The sequence below is a fragment of the Polyodon spathula genome, chromosome 19, assembly GCF_017654505.1.
Source record: "Polyodon spathula isolate WHYD16114869_AA chromosome 19, ASM1765450v1, whole genome shotgun sequence".
Classification (NCBI taxonomy): domain Eukaryota; kingdom Metazoa; phylum Chordata; class Actinopteri; order Acipenseriformes; family Polyodontidae; genus Polyodon; species Polyodon spathula.
Genome location: NC_054552.1, coordinates 28,758,140 through 28,770,127, shown reverse-complemented (window position 1 = coordinate 28,770,127; position 11,988 = coordinate 28,758,140). Strand labels below are relative to the sequence as shown.

The following is an 11,988-nucleotide window of genomic DNA, read 5'->3' as shown; positions in this document are numbered from 1 at the left end:
TTTTTGATGTTGAAAAAGTTATAATATGCTTTTTATATAATTTACAAAACAGTCCATGTGTACAAATTCTTGTGTGTAACACGTTGAAGTTTGTAGTCCGTTTAGCTGCTACATAATATTTAGCCACAGAGTTCCAATGAATGCTAAAGTAAAAATAATAAATAAAAAGAATAATTCTTAAGTTGGTAAAAAAAAAAGTGCATTTGGCAATGTCTATTTAATACATCAAAATCTAACAGAAATACACTCTGTATTAACAGCACATGCATTGACTTTTAAACATGGATTCCTGATAAGGAGTGGTTTTCTTTTTTTGATTGCTACAAAAAAAGGTTATATTGCCACTATTCAAAATTTCAGTGGTGAAAAGGAACAGGCGATACTTTGTTTCTGAAACCCGGGGTATTGCTGGTCATTCTGTAACAGGCATATTCAAACTCTTCTGTGCAAAAGCCTCACCCTGCTTTTTTATTTGACATGTTTACAGATTGATAACCACGTGTGCATGAAGAAATACAACTGAGTTTTTTAAGAAATTCAGACATATATTTTGAGGATACTTTCTGTGACTTCACAGACTGCAATTACCCATACAGTAATCCCGGACAGCCATTAAGTAGTCCCAAAATTAGTGCTGTTCAGGGATATCTGCAGAGTACATTGTGTTTGTGTGTTGCTTGTGGTAGGACCCCCTTCCCTTAGCCTTACACTGGCATTCTAGTAAGCTGGGAACTATTTCCTGTAATACAGGAATTGCATGGGAAAAGGAAAGCAGAAACTTCCATCAAACAAATACATTATAATGAGGTTTACCTGAGTAAAAAGATCAATAGCAAAACATACAAAAAAGGTTTTAAAAGAGATGTAAAGGTCTTTTAAACTTTTGGAGGTAACTTTTATGATAAATCCAATGAACGTTGGGTACCTATTCAGCTTTTTTGTTTGTTTGTTTTTTGTTCAAATGAGGCAGTGCACAGCATTACAAGCTGTAATAGAAAGATAAGAGCAGGAATAGGAATTAAGAGCAGAAGCATAAGCAGAGAGCAAGGATTGGCTAATCCATCATTTCAGCGATCCGCTGGTTTAGCCTGAGAGACTGCAGTTGATTAGCACTGCCTTTGAGGGAACGCAATTCAAAAGGCCAGGATTCAACAAATTTGCTACATATGACAAGGCATGTACTCTACATGGTTTATTTACCAAATATATTAATAAAACCATGCGTACTATTTTTTTTATTTAATTCTAGGTGTGCATATACCGTATTTGCGTTCTATCTGCTTGGGAAGCATGTTTATATTGTTGTCAACTGAAAAATAGCGATATTGGCAATATTTGTTTTAATTAAGCAGGAGAAATTGATTAATACAGGTGCTTTTATATGCGTTCAATTTAACCAGACACATAAACCATTGTGTTCCTCGGAATGCAGGTAATCTAGTAGTAACAAAAATAATATGTATTATCAATGTTGCATTAAGCTTAGTAGAGGTGTTGTGCTAATGTCTCTGCTCTGTGGTTTACAATTTACAAGGCGATTCCTGATCATTGTTTCGTCTTTAAACGCCCCGGTAATGAATACAAGGTAAAAAAAAAAGTATTTGAAAAGCTAGCCCCGTACCGTTTGACAAATAACGTGCTGTGTGTATGTTTCAAATTGCAGGATTAGCTTGATTTGTGTTATACAGTGACAGTGTAGCATGCCACGAAAGCACTTAGTACAATCTATTGTCAAAAACAAAACCAATTTGCATTAAATATCATTTCATAGTTGTTGTTTTTTTTTTTTAAATCGCAGTCTTTTAAGAACTTACATGTTTATTCACAGAACTTCCGAGGAGGAATAGCCCAGCCCTAAATAAAACATACATATAATTCTTCCCTATCAGAATATTGCCTGTTGGCAGACTTATGACGCTGTAACACTACTGTGTTCTTGTAATGTCTGAACGAAATTCCCCAGCCAAAAAAAGACCACGAAGGAGCCTATCGATTACCAAGAACAAGAAAAGTGGCAAAGAAGCGACAAGACCCACCACAGCTCAGAAAACTGCTTCCATTGTGTCATTTTTCAACAATGCCCCTCCAGCCAAGCTTGCCTGCCCCATGTGTGGGCAGATGGTGCCGAGATTTTGGATAAACAAACACATTGACAAGCAGTGTCAGAAATTCACGAATGATGATGGGGATGATGTCATTTTTGTAAACTCTGTGAGTAAGAACTCAAGCCAAGATTCCATTTTGAAATCTCCAAGAAGCCCTGAGAAGATCTTGGATCACAGGGCCAGTTCAAGTTCAAGACCAAACCGAGGTGCTGCCTCTGAGGGTGCTGTCAAGGATGAACAGGCTAGCCCCTATTTTAAAAATGATTTTATCTCACAGAAAACAGAGGAATGTACAGCTAAGGTTGTAAGAATTGTTCGTCTGGGATCCCTGGCTTCAAAGTTATCAAGAAAGCCTCAAAGACAAAACTTCAAGGAAGCTTTGCCAGCAGCCCAAAAACAGGTTGGCAGCTCTTCAGAAGGGACTGGTGACACCTGTGCTTTGAACAGCTCTCTGAAAGAAAATCATTGCGATGAGCCTTTAGATGTAATGCCTGGGTGCTCCTCAGAGGAAGCTAAATTGAGAGATCTTGATATGATGGAGTTGCCTTCACAGAATAAAACTGAAAGAAGGATCCTAACTGAAGTGCTGATTGCTGGGGTGTCTGAGCCGTATTCATTACCATTAGCAGCTCCAGCTTCAAGTCAGCCGGCCAGTGTATCCCGGTTGAACAAGTGCAAGAGAAAGCTTAATGCAAACGACAGTCCTGATGCATCTGTATTGCAACACAGCAGCAGTACAGCAGAGATCAGCTGTAAAAGAGGGCGATCCGATGCAAACCCAGCCACAGATTTATCTGCAAATAGTGACAATCTTAAACCTGCTAACCAGAATGATAGTGCCTCTGCTGTGATATCGGCTATGGAAAGGGCAAAGTTTCCTGGTTCCGGGGAAACTCATCAATTTAATAACTTTGACTCAGTTGACAGCCAGGTTGATACAGGGGTAACACTCAAGATAGACAGTATCCAAGGAGACAGTAATAGGAACCTTGTTCAAGAAGCCCCAAGGCTCCCTTACTACCTCCGCAACTTCCTGACAGTGCTGCAGGCAGTGCTGGAGAACGAGGACGACAGGCAGCTTTTTAATGAAGACGACATCCAGAGCATCAGCTTGTTTCAGCAGCTGTCAGGTATGCAGTGTTCAATGTAAATTAAGATTTGCCGTAAGCTTGAGCTTGGGACAGGTCCATTCGTTATTGTCGTTGGGAGTGGCAGCTATAAAGGAGGCTTTTAATAGAGCGTTGGGTAGAGTTCTAATTTCTGTGAACCCCCCCGCCACGTTAAAAACACATACTTCTGTTCTGTTGTAACACACTCCTTGAAGAACTTGTCTGGGTGATTTAATGTAAAGTCTAAATTGCCGGCATATTCTTGTAGGTGTATCCTTTCTGAAACGCCTAGGGAAAGAAATATTGGAAGTGCTTGATTACTGTGAGACACATTGGAGTGGGCGTCACTTTTAGAACAAGGCCAGCTTGTAATGGTGCCTTGCTGTAAAACAGATGTTTTTTATATGTAGCTGAAGTTAATGTGGGACGAAAGGTAATTTCCTGATTACAGAAAATAAGTCTTGTGTATTTTCCTGTTCTGTGTTACCAGCTGCGGGACAGAAGCTGTATGTGAGGCTGTTCCAGAGGAAACTGAACTGGCTGAAAGTGAGTAAGCTTGAGTACTCTGAGATCGGCTCTGACCTGGCACCTGTAATCAAAGAACTTGTAGAAAACGGCTTTCTGCAGAGAGGTACGGCTCACACTGTTAGAAAATAAAAAAGTATTTATTAGCCATCTTCTAAATGACGTAGCCCGCTCTATGATGGTTTGCTTGTGCTTGTCTGTGCTGGTAGAATCCGAGCTGCAGGATATCTCCGAAGTCCTGGAGCTGCTTTCTGCCCCTGAGCTGAAGACTCTGGCAAAGGCTTTTCACCTGGTCAACCCCAACGGGCAGAAGCAGCAGCTGGTGGAGGGCTTCCTGAGGCTGTCCAGGCAGCGCTCGCTCTTCAGCTCCAGCAAAAAGCAGCCTGGCACCGGGGCAGTGATCCTGAGGAGGTGGGGAAGCAGCTTAACATACTTAACATACTGTCAAAATGTAGTTCATAACTGAAAAAACAGAAAATCTTACAAGGTAATAATAACTAGTGCCCAAATTGTTTATTTCAAGAAGGCGGCCTCACAATTACAAAGGACTACTACCAGGAAGTCTCCAACAGGTCATTAATGAAATGGTCTTTCTATAGGTATGTGTTGATAGTGGTGCTTGTGCCTGCAGGGCTAGGGAGCTGGCGGGCGTGTGTGTGCGGGTGTGCAAGGGGCCCCGCGCTGTCTTCTCCCGGGTCCTGCTCCTCTTCTCTCTCTCAGACTCTGTGGAGGACGAGGAGACAGGCAGCGGGGGACAGGGTCAGCTCTACACCGTGCTCATGGTCAACATGGGCCGCATGTCCTTCCCAGACTACACTGTCCACAGGGAAAGGAAGGTCTTCCGGGACAGGGAGGATCTCATCAGGTGAGAGTGTGGAGAGACTGCACAGGACTCCGGTGTGACATCTCGAGATGTTGTTTTTCTCATCTCTCTGCAGTGTTTGATTAACGTCATGCAAAATGTAATTGGGCTATAGTATGTACTAATCTCTTTTAACTGGTTTCACTGACCCCAATTAACACTAGTATTAACAGTAGCAAGAGTTTTATTCAAGGGCTAATTCATTTATTATTATTATTATTGACTAACTGTCATAATACGATATTGATGAGTTTTAAAACTGGACCGTGATCTGTAAGCATAGATTAAAAAACTTATCATTGTTCCATTAATGAAAAGCTAAATAAACTAACCGTCTGACAGCACCCATTATTTAGGGAAAGTAAGGCAAATTCTGAATACTCTGCTGTCTGTACACACATCACAATCCTCTACATTCTGTAATATAGTAAAACACTGAGTCACCACAGGAGTCATCTGAAGTGGACTTCACTGGAATTGAACATAACTAGCATGGGGTGTTGCTTCAGGCTTAAGAAGACATTAACTGCGCTGGTTGAAGTCTTTGCTGACAGTACACATTACACTCCAGGAATAATTATACATTTATTTACTATGCTCTAGACCAGGGGTTCTCAAATCCAGACCAAAAGGACCCCCCCCCCCCCCCCTGTTTCTTCTGGTTTTCATTCCAACTGCACTCTCAGTTACTTAACTAGACCTTTAATTGAACTTGTAATTAGACATTTTAAATTGTTTCCAACTCTTAAACAGTTGCAGATTTCAAATTACTTATAACATGTTATAGCTAACTTGAAATCTGCAACTGTTTAAGCTGTAAAAAATGGTCTAATTAAGCAAATTATCAGTTCAATTAAGCATCTAGTTAAGTAATTGAGAGCTCAGTTGGAATGAAAACCAGCAGACAAAGGGTGTCCCCAGGACCGAGTTTGAGAAACCCTGCTCTAGACCATTTACGTCTAGCAGCTGGCATTGTGATTCAGATCCAGGAAAGAATAAAATCATGTATGTTTCATTGAGTTCTGTTTTGGGTTAGGTATGAGACAGCAATGCACATGCTGAATGACGTGATGGCTGCCATGCTGAACGGACACTGGGACGAAGCAAATCTCCTCTTCCAGACTGCTAAAGCTGCCTGGCAGGAACTGAGGAAAGCGACTGACCTGAGGTAGCAGCATACAGTGTGGTACAGTCCTTCTCGTCTTCCCCTCTGCTAGCAGGGCAGCTCCTGAGTGTCAGTACTCTACCTGATGTTTGGTGTGTCTGTGTTTTCACTGCAGGTACTATGAAGAGCTGCCTGTGTACCTGCGCTGCTTCACCGTTGGCTGGGTCTACACCCGCATCCTCTCCCGGGGAGTGGAGATTCTGCAGAGGCTGCGCATGTACAAGGTGGGAGGCAACACAGACCCTGCAGCATTGTCAGCATACACACTACACACAAGTCTTTCTCCAGGATCGGCAGAGCTCAGCAGATACGTCAGAGCTCTTCCGTCCACAGTGCTGTTTAGTTACTCCTCACGCTCTATACAGAAAGGGTAAGAATGAAACCATTCAGTATTTTATACATACGATACAGTAAATATATTCAGAATCCTGAAGCTGTTAGTTTTTTTCCTCACCCAATAGACCAAATACTTAGACCAAATATATATAATATATATATATATATATATATATAATATATATATCTCTATACTTATAATATCTATATCTGCTATAGTATATTATATATATATATCATGTTTTATGCATCTCAGTGTGATGACGAGTCAGTAATGTCTGTATTTCAGGAGGCTGTCGAAGAGCTGCAGAATCTCCTGTCTCAGTCTACCTATTGTCTAGACAGCAGGGGGCGCTGGTGGGATCGCCTGGCTCTCAATTTACAACAACATCTGAAACGTACAGAGGAGGTACAGTACACCCTCACTATAACGGCCTTCATTACAATGATCCTTCGGATAAAAAATACATAAACACACACTGTCAACATCCCGGTCTGTACACACAGGATGCCACCTCCGCAGTGAAGACAACTCTTTTGTCTTAATAAAAAGTGTGTGCTGTATAACTATGCCTCTGAAACGAAAATAATTTTATGCTGTAATAAAGCTGGATGATCATTTGAAAAAAAGCACTTTTCTGGCTTGTTAAGCAACCTGATTGATTAAAGAAAACAAAATTGATTAAAAAACATGAGGATCTGATTAACTTTTCATGTCGGGTTGATTTGGAATAAAAGACCAGTTTGGGATTCTTGCTTGTTGGATTAAGATTTGGTGCACTTTGAAACGATTCATGTCAGATTGATTTTGAATAAAAACTTCAATTTGGGATTTTTGCTTTTTGTACTGCATTTTAATTCTTTAATGAATAGGATAAAGCAAAGGCAGAATACTGCATGCATGAGACTAACAGGTACATGTAATTCTACTTGTATTCACAATCTCAGTAATTTACTCCAGCAGTTTATCGTTCATTTTGATTGTCCTTTTGATATAACAAACCCCTCGATATAACAAACAAAAGGCTTGGACAACAACTAGTTTGTTATAGCGAGGGTGTAGTGTACTTCAATCAGAGATTTACTATAAAAAAAAAAAAAAAAAACTGTATGACACGAACAATTACAGAAACGCTTACAATTTTACAAAACTGCAAGGAGTAAGATTTTAAGAGAAGGCATCCCAAATCACTTTTTTATTTCTGACATGCATTAGTCAGTGTTTTGGTATTCATACCTCCTCCAGATTTGAAACTATTGTACCTTTATTTCTGTTCTCTTGTTTCTGGTTTCTAAGGCAATTAATTGCATCAAAGAAGGGCTGTCTGATCCGCTGGTACGAACAGGGCATCGGCTGGCTCTGTACCAGCGAGCAGCGAGGATGAGAGAGTCTCCGAGCTGCAAAAAGTTCAGACATCTTCTGAAGGATGTGCCAGCTATAGAAGTGAAGGATGTCAGTCATGTAAGTGTCCTTCCCATAGCAGTCTGACTTTTTTAATGTATATTTGGAGACATTATATTGTAAATAAGTTTAAGGTGATAATACCTTTCACAAGGGTGTGAGGTATTGCATATCTGTAGTTTTTGTTTGTTTTTAAATGCAATCTTACATTGTTTAGTTCTTTAGCTTATGATTTCATTTACTAAAGGCACAAGCCTTATAGTGCTGGTGCTCAAATATCTAACCCCATGTACATCATTTTATATACTGTATCATTTAGTTGTTGCTAAAGTTTAAAGGGTCACAGCTTTGTCACTGCAGTTTTTTTCTATTCTAATTATCTGAACACAAGTGATGATAAATAGTTAGTGAGCACACACTGTTAGTGGCTCTGTCTCTTGCTGTCTGGAACCCACGTCTGTACAGCAGCATGCAGCACTCCTCACAGTGGCCCTATCGCGCATTCTCCTTTTAATCTCCCTGGGAGATGAGAAAGCATGATGCCGTGCTCACTGTGAGCTGAACAAACCTGGAAAACTGACAAAACCAACAAAGAGAATACACTACATCAAGATGGGCGGGTTTTCAGTATCATGGGGCTTAAGCTTTACCTCAAGGCTTAGCTTCCTCCGCACTACCACCACCCCCCTTGTCTTTCTCTCATCTCCCAGCACAGAGCAATTGAATTATTTACTCCCTTCAACAAGCTGCAGGAACTAAGTCTGAAGATATGGGCTCACATAGGTTGAATCAGAAGCCTGTCGCTCTCTATTAGTTTTGATTTAAAAAAAAAAAATAAAAAATAGTTACCCTATTGTTGACTCGAAGATCTGCCATCAAAAGTAATTTTGATATTTATAATAAAAGTAGTTTTGCTAATATAAAAATCTCTAACCCCAACCAACCTTAGAACTGGACTGATAATATTCTGTAAACTGCCTCTCTACAGTCATTTCTTATTCATCTTTTGTCAGTATTTTTTTGTTAAAAGAAATTTAATAAAAAAACATACCTTCCAAGTTTTTCATTTATCTTTTGAGACGCTTGAGGGAGCTGTTCTACTTTTCTGCCCGTGGAAAGTGTGGTTGTGTGGTAAGCGAATGGGACGGGAACACCCAGACAAAGCATGGGAAAGCTTAAACTGCGGTTCTAGTATCTTATAGAAACTGATTTGCTGGATGTTCCTCATTTATTGTTTGCTAGCATCTATCTCTGTGCAGGTGACAATCCGAGGGAAGTTGTGCCCTCATGCAGGGATGGGGAAGTCTGTTTTCCTGATGGAGGGGGCGGCCCTGCCCAGAGGAGGAAGCAGAGAAGAGGGTGACTCCACCGCCACGGTCATGTGTTCCGTGGAGGAACTGGCACTGGCTCATTACCACCAGCAGGGCTTCGATCAGGGTACGGACTGCTATTGAAAAATTGGTTTGTTACAACAAAATTATTCCATGCTCAGGATGTGCTAAGATTCCTTTCAAAGTACAGACACATCTGTTTCATTAAGATACATTTTACAGCCACCTTCCTTTGCCTTTCTATAAATTAAGCCCAGTAAATAGATTTTGTTTGGGTGTTTTCTTCTTGTGTCTCACTGCAGCAGTCCACCGTGTAGGAGTGGAATAGACGTGTGGCTGACCTCCCTAGAGCAGACAGGATCTTCAGAATGTGTTAGCCCCCCACCCCCCCCCTCATTCCACACCACTAGTGAGAGTGACCTGACCTCACGGTCTCGCTGCATTGCTGAGATCCTTGTGTGACAGGTTCAGCAGCAATGCGAGTCTCCGCAGACTAGCAAAAGTATTAAAATGCAACCATTTCCTGTCTGTTCAACTACTAGCTTTTTCAAGTTTGAGGGGCGCTTCTCTCGCAAATGAAATAGATTTGTGTCTGTCCTGAAATGTATAAAGAGAAAGACATACTCTTGCTAATTCAGACCATTTGAGACAGGGCGCTGTTCAGATTACTGATGTGCCTGTACTGTACCGATCAGTAACCTGCACCATATCTCATCTGAACAAGATCTCTCTTGGTGTAAAAAGCCCTATATTTTTCTAGCTGCACTAGAAACTTATCAGACTTGAAAGTTTCACAGCCTGTAGTAATGCAGAGTTCTTTATTGTCTTTGTTTGAAAATACTGCTGTTTGCCTGCAGCAGCGATCCAAGAGAAACAAGCTGTTGCTCTAGTGCTGTAGAGTGCCCAGGCAGAGACCGATGCAATCAGCCAGCCAAACGCTGCCCTACCCTCCTGTTTCCTTTATTTCCAGAACGAACAAAAACATTTAATGTGAATGTTTGAATTTCTAATCACTTTACGGTCAGAAGCCTTGACCACATCCTGATTCTGCATTTATAAAATTGAGTCTCCACACATTGGATTGCACAGGAAGTGTAGAGGAGGTTGACCATACCTGATCTAAAAAATAACTGTGGTAGTTGCATTGCAACACCTTAAAAAAAAAAAAGGGTTTTCATTGCTGGTGCTTTTTAAAAGAAGTGGGATGAACCAATAAGTGCAGTAGAAGTGATGGCCAGTGTCAAAGCCTCAAAAGTCCCATTCATTGCTATTTGTGTATGAATTCAGTACATGAATGTTTCTGTTTGGGCTAGAGTGACTAAATCATTTCAGATTTTCCTGAGTAACTGAGCATTCCATTGCTGTTGCGGAAACTCCTGCAGTGTGCTTATACACACACTGAGTATCTGTTGAAATGTCTTCTGGTATTCTTTTTTCCTAGGGATTCATGGAGAGGGGTCTACGTTTTCCACACTATGCAGCCTCCTCATGTGGGATATCATATTCATGGATGGGATAGCAGATGTTTTTAGAAATCCATATCAGGTATATTAACTGTAGCAATTTATTTACTGGCAAATATGCTCACAGATCTGTTAATAGCCATTCTCTGTGTTTTGGTGGAACGCTTTGTTATAAGAATCTGAAACTGTGTGTGTTTTGTTCTCCCACCATAGCTGGTACGAAGACTACAATAAAATATGAAAAGTAATTCATGCTTTGTTTTGTTTGTGTATTCACTCAGGCATGTCCATTGGACCTTCACACTGACAGTTTCTATGAGAACAGGAGAGAAGCAATAGAGTCCCGGCTGCAGCTGCTTCAGGAGGCCTCCACAGAGACACTGCAGGCTCTCATTGCCGACACCTGGAACTCCCAGCATGGAAAGGCAGCTGCGCTGGTGAGCTGGGAGCGGTTCTCCTCACTACAGCAAGCGCAGGTGAGAGCTGCATGGCTGAGAATACTGGCACAAAGATTCTGTGCTTTCAACATTTCTTATTGTAGTTGAGACCAATTTAATTTTAGGGGACCACTTGGAATCTCTACACACAGTTGATCTACCACTTATTAAAAGGGCTAAAAGCATCACTTCAAGCTTTTAGTTAATATCTTCTTTTAAATTGTGCAGCTGTTCATGTAGATGGCAAATACAAACGTGGGAAATATGTCTGTCACTGTCTTATTTAGGGTTTTAAAAGGGTACTTTATTCTACCTAGAATGGGACCCAATTACCCCACCTTTAAGTAAAGAACATTGTTGAATGGAGGATTTCTTAAATTCCTTTTCAGAGTTTGGCTGTTTGCTTTGGAGGCCCCTTCCTGAGTGGGGTGATGAGAAAGATGTGCAAAGATTACAGGCACTGCAGGGGAGGACTCCCTGACCTGGTGGTGTGGGAGACTCAGAACAACACCTACAAGGTGAGACCACTCCTGGGATCAATGATGAAATCTGGTAGAGGTTGGAAATATTAGAACACAGTCTGTTTCCCACAGCCTGTAGAAAATATTCATACATAGTTTCTTCAAAAGTGGAACAATTGGGTCCTTGCCAGTCAATCTAGATTCAGTTTCATTACTGGAAAAATTGTAGTCTTTAGCCAGCTAATTGCACAAAATATCAAGTGATGGTGCTGGCTGCTGTCAGCTCTTTCAGTCTTGTTTGTGCTGTCAGGGCAGATTGAGGTCAAGGCAATGGTTATGTACAACTTTCTTCATTTATCAAGGTGGATTTTTATTATTTATTTATTTACTTTTTAGTTGGTGGAAGTGAAAGGCCCAAATGACCGGTTGTCCCACAAACAGATGATCTGGTTGGATGAGCTACAGCAGCTTGGAGCGGAGGTGGAAGTCTGCCATGTTACTGCCATTGGGGCCCGGAGCACACGACTAACCTGAACTGCATTAAAGGAATCTTTTAATAGAAGAGGCGCTATTACTATATATTAAACAGCAGCTGCTTGGTTATGAAATTGTATCTCAAGTTGGTTGCTGCATGAATAAAAAAATAAATAAATATTAAGAATGCATACCTGTAGTTGTGATTCAAATTCACAAATTATCCTTATGTATTTTACTCTCATATTTACTAAACTCAGTATCTGTTGTATATATTGTAATTTTAGAAACAAAATTAATAAACCATCGAATAATAAC

At 40.7% G+C, this 11,988-nt stretch overlaps 1 protein-coding gene across 1 annotated transcript; it reads left to right on the top strand.

Annotated features, from left to right (window-relative positions):
- Positions 1-1,192: 1,192 nt before the first annotated feature.
- Positions 1,193-11,973, top strand: fan1 (FANCD2 and FANCI associated nuclease 1). The gene is made up of 14 exons (XM_041219527.1): positions 1,193-1,432; positions 1,829-3,235; positions 3,705-3,845; positions 3,949-4,150; positions 4,371-4,604; positions 5,638-5,769; positions 5,882-5,990; positions 6,392-6,511; positions 7,400-7,564; positions 8,764-8,941; positions 10,277-10,380; positions 10,580-10,774; positions 11,125-11,253; positions 11,593-11,973. Exons 2-14 carry the CDS (start codon positions 1,942-1,944, stop codon positions 11,728-11,730), a joined length of 3,141 nt encoding a protein of 1,046 aa, XP_041075461.1. The 5' UTR covers positions 1,193-1,432; positions 1,829-1,941; the 3' UTR covers positions 11,731-11,973.
- The last annotated feature ends 15 nt before the right edge of the window (positions 11,974-11,988 follow it).

Excerpts from the sequence above, each read along its gene's own strand:
- fan1 (XM_041219527.1), top strand. The coding sequence starts at position 1,942 with ATGTCTGAACGAAATTCCCCAGCCAAAAAAAGACCACGAAGGAGCCTA. Across the intron at positions 5,991-6,391 it reads AGAGGCTGCGCATGTACAAG|GAGGCTGTCGAAGAGCTGCA; the intron begins GTGGGAGGCAAC and ends TCTGTATTTCAG. Across the intron at positions 10,381-10,579 it reads TTTTTAGAAATCCATATCAG|GCATGTCCATTGGACCTTCA; the intron begins GTATATTAACTG and ends GTATTCACTCAG.